The 8,849-nt window shown below is 45.8% G+C and overlaps 1 protein-coding gene across 1 annotated transcript; it reads right to left on the bottom strand.

Moving 5' to 3' along the window:
- Positions 1-1,153: 1,153 nt before the first annotated feature.
- Positions 1,154-8,849, bottom strand: LOC146300011 (proton-coupled folate transporter). Its single transcript, XM_084683373.1, has 6 exons — positions 8,733-8,849; positions 7,162-7,888; positions 6,948-7,045; positions 4,237-4,375; positions 2,800-2,883; positions 1,154-1,314 (listed from the first exon to the last, which is right to left on the bottom strand). The coding sequence occupies exons 1-6, from the start codon at positions 8,847-8,849 to the stop codon at positions 1,154-1,156; spliced, it is 1,326 nt and encodes a 441-aa protein (XP_084539499.1).

Raw genomic sequence — 8,849 nt, 5'->3', positions numbered from 1 at the left:
TGGCCACTGACAACGGACTAATGTCGCTTTTCTATCACATGGTACTGGCTAATCTCCACTTCTAGTAGCAGGTTCTTGGTTGTCTGCTGCAGACTAGTCCACCTTCAAGGCACAGGAGGTGGTTATGCTGCGACGTCAGCTTCACACGTCGCTGGATCCGTTCGTCACCGACCAAATAGAGCAATGCCTGTCATAAGGTAGTCCAGTGACATGAAATGTCCCATGTTGTAATTCTCAAATCAGTAGTCTGTAGTGTTTTCAAGTCATATTTTGGTATTGCCTCAGCTCACTTGAAACCTCGACGGAGGTAATACAGAGAATTACCCCAAAAAGTACAAGGTGTGCTGCTACCAGATGCTAGGTACCAGGTTTGTCTGATGGAAAACCGGCGAGCCGGTACCGTGCAGTGGAAAAGCGCCTTTGAACAGAACTGAGTCATGGATAAAACAGCTTCTACTGAACATGCAAATGTACTGAAAATGACAGAGCCTTGCTAACGCGTATGTAAATGACCTAGCATTGTGATGAATTAAAATCGATGAAAAAAAATCAATTTGCAGAATACAGTAGTTGGTGTTCACTGGCAGTACTGACTGCTCCAGTCACCCAGAAGGAGAGAGGGATCCCCCTGAACAGCCCATCCACACACCCACGGAGGAAATTAAATCACACCCCTCTCTCTCTCCGCTCAACAATTACACCACATTGTGCCATTACCACCCGCCTATTCTATATGCAAATCACACGCTAAGATTCTAAGAAACGAATTACTGAGTAATCAAAGTCCTATTAAATTGAAGATTACTTGTGCATGCACAAAAAGAAAGAAAAAAATGAATTAAGATGGTCCTACGACCACCAAAGTAGCACTGTTTGGTTTAACGGCTGTTGTTTTAGTAAATTTGGTTAAAATTATTTTATTGACCTTTGAAAAGCATTTCAATAATAATAATTAAGCCTAACACCGACTAATTAACATTTATAAATGTTAAATGAATCAGCATTCCCTTTAACGAGCTAGAGACAGCACAGCTCAACTCACAAACACTAGGATTACAATAATCCTTATTGCCTTTCTATATCTCACGCGGTGATAGATATCTGTTATATGTTTACGTTCACAAATGTGTTTCCTGGGCAGAGGAGGTGTGACTCACTGCATGAGGATGAACACGATGAGTGTAAACGTTGCCATGACGATAAAGCAGGTGCCCGGGAAGGTGGCCAGGGTCAGAGGGTAGAGTCCGTTGAATATGATCCCAGAGATCATCGTGCAGGTGGCCTCTACCGACGCTGTGAATGAAAACATCGCCCCTGGGGAATCATGGGAAATGTATTTTTTATTTATGTTTTTTAAGAAGAACATGACAATGCTTTTAGGGGCTGGACTATCTGTGCTGCGCTGTGCTCCACTCTGGTCACTTTGTGATGATTCCCTTTACTTTCTCTGACCTCTGACCCACCGTCTCAGCGATGGAAGGTCCCTGCAGAGGACCTGCTTACCAAGTGGAGCAGAAACACAAGTGGAGAAGAGAGTGAGGGAGTGATAGTGTGATAGGAAAAAAGAAAATGACATAAATATTGAGTCAGAGAGAGGAAGACAAGAGAGTGAGAAAGAGAGCGAGAAAGAAAGAAAGAAAAAGAGAGAACAAAGACATAAGAGAAAGAAATCTATTTTAAAGACGTTTCAAATTACTTCTATAATCAAATGAGGCTTTCTTAATCCATCAGCAAGTGGGCAAATTAAGTTAACGGCTACTGTTGCTTGTAGAATAGTTTCTGGGGCAATATTGGAGACACAACTCATAATTGTCACTTTCTTCTTGCATGTTCAAGCTCTTTCTAATTAGACTTTGTGCCAATTCTCAGTTTGTTTGCATCCTCTTATTTGATTTCACATCTGCTTTTTGACTATAACTCCATTATAGATTCTGAGTTCTCTTGATTTGTGTAATTAACCTAATTTGTTCTTACCAAATACACTGACATTTATAGGTAAAAAATGATGGTCGGCAGTCCAACATGTTGCTGGTGTGCTTTCAGTGTTAGTGAGATAGAGGAAAAGATAGAAAGCCAGAGAGAGCGGGAAGACGGATAGTTACAGAAAAAGAGAGAGGAAAGGTCAGGAGGAGGACGAGAAGACAAGGACAGTCTTAAGTGGTTCCTACATGTGTGTCGTATTGATCAAAGGCAGAGATGAGCATCTGCTAAAGTCCTTTCTTGTGTCTTCTGTGAAGTGGTAGAGAGAGGGGGAGGCAAAGGAGGAGAGGAGTGCAGGGCTGAGGCGAGAAACCAAAGGAGGAGAGGAGTGCAGGGCTGAGGCGAGAAACCAAAGGAGGAGAGGAGAGCAGGGCTGAGGCGAGAAACCAAAGGAGGAGAGGAGAGCAGGGCTGAGGCGAGAAACCAAAGGAGGAGAGGAGTGCCAACAGTTCACCAAACCTGACAGAACCTGTTGGATCTGTTATAAACAGGTGAACTGGTTCCTAAGCAACAGCCACCGTCTTTGTGTTTCTCCAATCATAGCAGGATGTTTTAAAATCTCATCAAATCTAATGTAATCCCAGCTGTCTCTTACTGACGAAATAGACCTTGCAGAGGCTTAACAAGCGCTTGGTGCAGCGACATCCACTAACAATATACTCAGAGAAAAACAAACACTATGATGCTGATGAAAGTGTATGGCTTTATGTGTGTGTGTGTGTGTGTGTGTGTGTGTGTTTCAACCTCCTTGTGTGTGTGTGTGTGTATTTACCCCACAATGTGTGTGTATGAGTGAATGGAAGTGTGTGTTTACCCCACCTTGCTCATCAGGCGCCACAATGCTGGAGGACACTGAGCGTATTACAGCCTGGGTGATGCCTGAAGGAGCGCCCACCACCGCCACTACAGAAAGTAGGGATGGAGGGATGGAGGGATGGAGGGATGGAGGGATGGGGTGAGAGACAGGGGAAACACAAGGAGAGGAACAAGGGTAAAAATGGAAAAGTCCAATTCATTTTGAGTTGATCTGGTGATCTGGTATTCTATCCATATCCTGTCCCTGTCCTCCATCACTCCCCCTGACTTCCTCCCTCTCCCGCACCCCTCCCCTTCTCCTCCTCCAGCGTCCCTCCCTCTCCTGCACCCCTCCCCTTCTCCAGCATCCCTCCCTCTCCCGCACCCCTCCCCTTCTCCTCCTCCAGCGTCCCTCCCTCTCCTGCACCCCTCCCCTTCTCCAGCATCCCTCCCTCTCCTGCACCCCTCCCATTCTCCAGCATCCCTCCCTCTCCTGCACCCCTCCCCTTCTCCAGCATCCCTCCCTCTCCTGCACCCCTCCCCTTCTCCAGCATCCCTCCCTCTCCCGCACCCCTCCCCTTCTCCTCCTCCAGCATCCCTCCCTCTCTTGCACCCCCCTCTCCTCCGTCACCCCTCTGTTTTCCTGCTCACCCTTCTTGTCTCTCCTCCGACTCTTGCCTGCTCTATCTCCACACCCATCTGTCATCCTCCTCTCCGCCCCCACTCTACTCTACCCCTCCATCACCCCCCTCCCCCCACTCGCGCCGCACGTCTCCAAAGAAGAAGAATCACAAAGTCCTCCACCAGTTATTCAATTAAGGATACCAATAGCTATCTGTCCATCTCCCTTCGAGTCTTTCAGCCCAGAACAATGCTCAGTTCTCTCTCTCTGTCTCCTCCTCATCACACACGCGCCAGTTCTACATCCCACGCCACAAAGGCACGCCCGCAGACTCTAGATCCCATACTACAAAAAGACGTGTCAGGCTGTGTAATTACTGCAGTATGGTCTGCAGGGTTTATCTCTGAACCATCTCCACTGCACAAGGATCTAACCCCCTCATCATCTTCCCTCCAAATGTGTTTGTTCTTGGTTCTTTTTACAACGGGGACACGCCGACAATCTGAGGACATCTGAAATGATCTTATCTCAGCCGACTCGTTTTGAATCTGAGTTACCGGATTCCGAAATCCAAACAGCGCCAACTGAAAAATACATCTTGTTAATCTGTGTCAAAGAATTTTTGCAGTAGCCTTCACATTCGACTGTTCGCCACATACACTGTGGGCTTTTCTCCCTCCACTTGAAGGATGCTGCCTCATAAAATTACAATATGCATGACAGAAAAGAAAAATATATACATTTACCATCAAAAAAATACATATTTGTTACAAACAGAACAGTTTGGTTGGGGAGATTGAGATCAATCAACTTGATTGAAATCAATTAGTCAGCCTTACCCAGGAAGACCATCCATGTGTTGGTGGATAAGGCCAGTGTAATATAGGCTACTGTCCTGCAGAGAGCGCTCAGCTTGGCCAGGGTCATCTGTCCCACACACCTCAGCATCAGGGGAAACAGGACCAGCAACACAAACCCCTGGACCATGACATCACCATGAACACAACATGAAAAACACGTCAATTCGATTTTTTCAAACTTTTCAATTTTTCTGCTTTTCAGAAAATGTGTAAAAAGTTTTCTTGAAAAAACGTTTTCAACCTTTTGAAAAAAAAATCAAAAAATAATGTTTATTCGAACTTTTTGGGGGAAACATAGTTTTAAAAACTTTTTTTCCAAAATATTTTTTAAACTTTAGAAACTTTTGTTAAATGCTTTTACCTTTCAGAAAGTATTTTTATAAAATATTTTTTTCAAACTTTCAAAACTTTTGGGGGAAAACGTTTTTTCACACACAGTGAAAGGAGAGGATGGAGAGGACAAGAGGGAGAGAGATCATGCCACCAACAGATTACAGTAGTAATGTACAAAGTACAGAGTACAGGGTACAGATATTTGTTTAAAGACATTTTGAATCTTTTTCTTTTTACTTTTGAAAAATATTCCTTTCTACCTGTTTCTACCTTTCAGAAACATATTTTTCTAAACTTGTTTTCCCCCCAAAAAAATCGAGGAAAAGTACCAGAGAATTGTCGAGAAAATTTAAAAGTGAAATAAATACCAGATACCAGAAAACCTACTTACGTAAGTACAATAACAAGGTACTATTGTATTTCCCATCTCTGCCTTGAACACAACATGACCGTGAACAAATTGTGACCATGAACACAACATGACCAACACAATATGACCATAAACCCAACATGACTATAGTTGCATCATGACCACACGAGAGACCAGTAGTCCATGGCTGTAACTAGACTGATTAACAGAGAGCAGCAATGCAATAACCTCAAGACAACTGTTATACTTGTTAGACTCTGCTGGGTCTGAAAGAAAGTATAGAATGATTTTTCCAAATCATTACCTACCAATGCAATGTAAGGCTAACTGTTAATCTGACTTATCTCTTGTGGCACAACTGCTTGCAGCTGTGTATCTGTTGTTTCTCATCAGCTGTGTGTGTGTGTGCGTGTGCGTGCGTGCGTGTGCATGTGCGTGTGTGTGAGAGAGAGAGAGAGAGAGAGAGAGAGAGAGAGAGAGAGAGAGAGAGAGAGAGAGAGAGAGAGAGAGAGAGAGAGAGAGAGAGAGAGAGTGAGAGAGTGTGGGTGTGGGTGTGTTTTTCACAAAAAAAAACGGCTTAGATTCATTAGCTGGCCACAGAATAGATTCTATTAACCTTCAGAGATTGAGTCTGATGAGATGGTGTCAAAACAACAAACATGGTTTATTTATGTGTGTGTGCGCGCGTGTGTGTTAGTGTGGGTGTGGGTGTGTGTGCATGTGTGTGTGTGAGAGAGAGAGTGTGTGTGGGTTTATGTTTATCTGTGTGTGTTGCATGTGTGTGTAATATGACTCATTTGCCCCCTCTGTCTAAGCTGACAGGTTTGATTTCATTATGCTGTCGACTCAGGGTGACAAGTTGCCAGAGTCATCACCCCCTCCCTCTTCCTCTTCCTCCTAGTCCTGCCCATTCATAGTGAATGCATAAACACCTCTTGTGGAAGGTCACAGCTCACTGTTTCTCCTCTAATAAACTCATTAGGCTTTGCAGTGTTTCATAATAATATATGATGAACTCTGCTCAGCTCTAATCACTTGTCAATCTAAGACCGCAGGATGTTTTTAGAAACCTCCTCAACAAACCATGAATGTGGTAAATTTCTCTCGCTTCTCAATTTCAATTTATTCTTTCTTTCTTTCTTTCTTTATGTCTCTCTCTCAGCTCTTTCTTCCTCCACCTTCTTTGTCCTCCCTTCCAGCTTCTTTTTAGACAGCTCGACTCTGGAGTGTTCAGAACACTCCCTGTAGTTCTCCCGGCTTTGATGTGAGCCAGGCGACATTCTGCGGGTGCTCTGTGTTCTACTAATCTGAGGGCTACCTGTGGCAAGCAGACAGACAGACAGACAGACAGACAGACAGACAGACAGACAGACAGGCAGGCAGGCAGGCAGGCAGGCAGGCAGGCAGACAGGCAGGCAGAGTTGGTGCCTTGGTGGTGTTTATGTATGTGCATACCAGCGTGTGTGCCTTCAGATCTGTAAATCTATAAAGACAAGTGGGTGAAATGCATTCTGGGATGCCTTTGACCACAGAGTCTCTAACCCATACATAGTAAATGGAAACACTTTGAAACTGGAAAGACAAAGTGTCATGAAGTGCCTTTCAAACCTCAGAAAACCCCAACATAAGAAGCCGAATATTTGCCCACGGTTCAGAGAGAGCTACTGTCGTAGAAGTTCAGATGGTTAAAGGCTCTCCTGGAGGGTGTAAACCATTGTTACTGGCTGGGGACTGGGAGTTCACGGTAACAGCAGTTATTTCGGTTTAGGTGTTGCTTGATACTGAGGGGGATTTTAAGTTGTTTATAGTTGATCTGAGGTGAGATAAGATGATAAAAGTGAAGTACTCAACAGTACTTAACCTTCTCTTCATCACAAAGCTGTTTCGTTGGTCAGAACAACTTGACATGAAACATACAGTAGAGTGTGCCGCAAAGTTGCAGGGTACAGACAGGTCGTAGTATGTAGGGTTTAGTGTGCTGCCTCACCAGTAGTAGCATTCTGCAGGAGTTAAAGATGCCGTAGAGCTCAGTGGTGAATTCCCTGGGTTCATAGGTCAGGAACAGAAATAAGATGCTAAACTCCCCTGTAGCCCGCACACACACACACAAGCACACACAAACATAAACAAATGTTGGTTGAACATGTACACTTAGATCCCATGATCATCTCCTCTCATCTCCTCTTATATCCTCTCCTCACCTACGGCCGCCAGGTTATTCAAGAAGGAGCAGATGATGAGCAGGTGAAGCTTTAGCCTCTCTTGCCCCGGCCTCTTCCTCATCACCGTGGTGACCGTCCTCCTTACCAGTGATAGGACACCCATCCTGGCAGCCGGGGCAGAGGTTGTGGCCACCCCTGCTATGGCACGCCCAGGGGCGGGGTCTCTCAGCCAGACCAGGATGTAGAACACAGAGAGGGTGTGGCAGCAACAGACAGCAGCGAAGGCAGAGAACAAACCAAACTGATCCACCAAGACCCCGCCCAGGAGGAATCCCACCGTCCCACCGACAAAAATCATGGACTCAGCTGCCGCCATCCGCAGCGTGCGATTGGCTCCCGTTCCTTCCGTCAAGTCGGCCAGGAAGCTGAAGGAGCTGAGGAAGATACACACAGTGCCTCCTGATAGGCCGATCAGCCCCGCGGCAGCCAATGAGATGTAGACACTGAGGCGAGGTTCCAGAGCCATGGTGAGCATCAGAGCAGCGCTGGACAGAGAGAGCAGGCAGGGGAGCGCGAGCACGGCTCGCCGGCTGGCCCGGTCCGACCAGGAGCCCAGGAGCAGAGCAGGGGGGATGGACAGGAGGCTGGTGATCAGGGTGTAGAGGAGGAGGATGATGGAGGAGGAGCTCTGCACCTCCTCATCCTCTCTGGGGTGCTTCTCCGGGTCGCTGCACACGGAAGAGTCCCCGAACAGATCTGAGCACACCTGGCGGAAATACACACACATACGCACACACACACACACACACACACACATGCAGGTACACACTCACACATGCACACCCACACACAGCTCTGAGCCTACAGGGGAAATAGGAACCTTGTTCAATAACATGTGAATGGCTCTTGGGTGGGGAGCTAGACACTGCCCATATAGTTCTGTGTCCACACAATAAAGATGTGCTCTGATTGGACTTTACCCTACTTTATTGCTTGGTGTTCTCCTTTGTATGCAGTGCCGTGCAATAAGGGATATTGACCCGAGTCAGCCGACAAGAGAGAGAGAGAGAGAGAGAGAGAGAGAGAGAAAGAAAGAAAGAAAGAAAGAAAGAAAGAAAGAAAGAAAGAAAGAAAGAAAGAAAGAAAGAAAGAAAGAAAGAAAGAAAGAGAGAGAGAGACAGTGACAAAGAGACAGAGTGAAAGAGTGAAAGAGAGGGAAAGAGAAAGGAAAATTCTCATGAAACAAAATCGTGAAATCATGAAACGGACTTCAAACAACAGGCTCGACAGTGAACAAATAGGCTCAAAAGAAAGAATCCGACTCATCTCCCGACAGAGTGAACAGTGTGAGGATCACGTCAGGGCTAGTTTGAGCGGTGTCCTCCTGACCAGAGAGCTCCCTGACCAGACAACACCTCTCTCTCCAGACTGCGGTCAGTTCAAAGTAGCAGACATGCGTTTGATTACGAGTCACAGCTGGCACTTACAGGACTAGAACTTTGTTCCCATTGCCTCCGGTCAGCTAAGTCAAAATAAGCAACGTATTTGACTACAGTCTATTTGTAAATAGAATTTCACCACGGAGTGCACGCCTTCTCGCTGTACCGTACCTTAGAAATGACCAGCTGTTGAAATGCTGTGTTCTGAATGAAGACACTCATCATGAACAAAAAAATGACCGGCTCCACGGTAACAAGCGCCCTGAGATTCTGCTGGCATGATGACAT

The sequence above is a fragment of the Hypomesus nipponensis genome, chromosome 3, assembly GCF_054491055.1.
Source record: "Hypomesus nipponensis isolate SF chromosome 3, ASM5449105v1, whole genome shotgun sequence".
NCBI lineage: Eukaryota > Metazoa > Chordata > Actinopteri > Osmeriformes > Osmeridae > Hypomesus > Hypomesus nipponensis.
Note: the sequence above shows the minus strand (reverse complement) of the source record. Positions and strands in the feature narration are given on the sequence as shown.

Coding starts and splice junctions, on each gene's coding strand:
- LOC146300011 (XM_084683373.1), bottom strand. CDS start 8,849: ATGTCATCATGCCAGCAGAATCTCAGGGCGCTTGTTACCGTGGAGCCG. Junction 2,884..4,236: donor CACATGGATGGTCTTCCTGG/GTAAGGCTGACT, acceptor TACTTTCTGTAG/TGGCGGTGGTGGGCGCTCCT. Junction 1,315..2,799: donor TGTGGCGCCTGATGAGCAAG/GTGGGGTAAACA, acceptor ATGATTCCCCAG/GGGCGATGTTTTCATTCACA.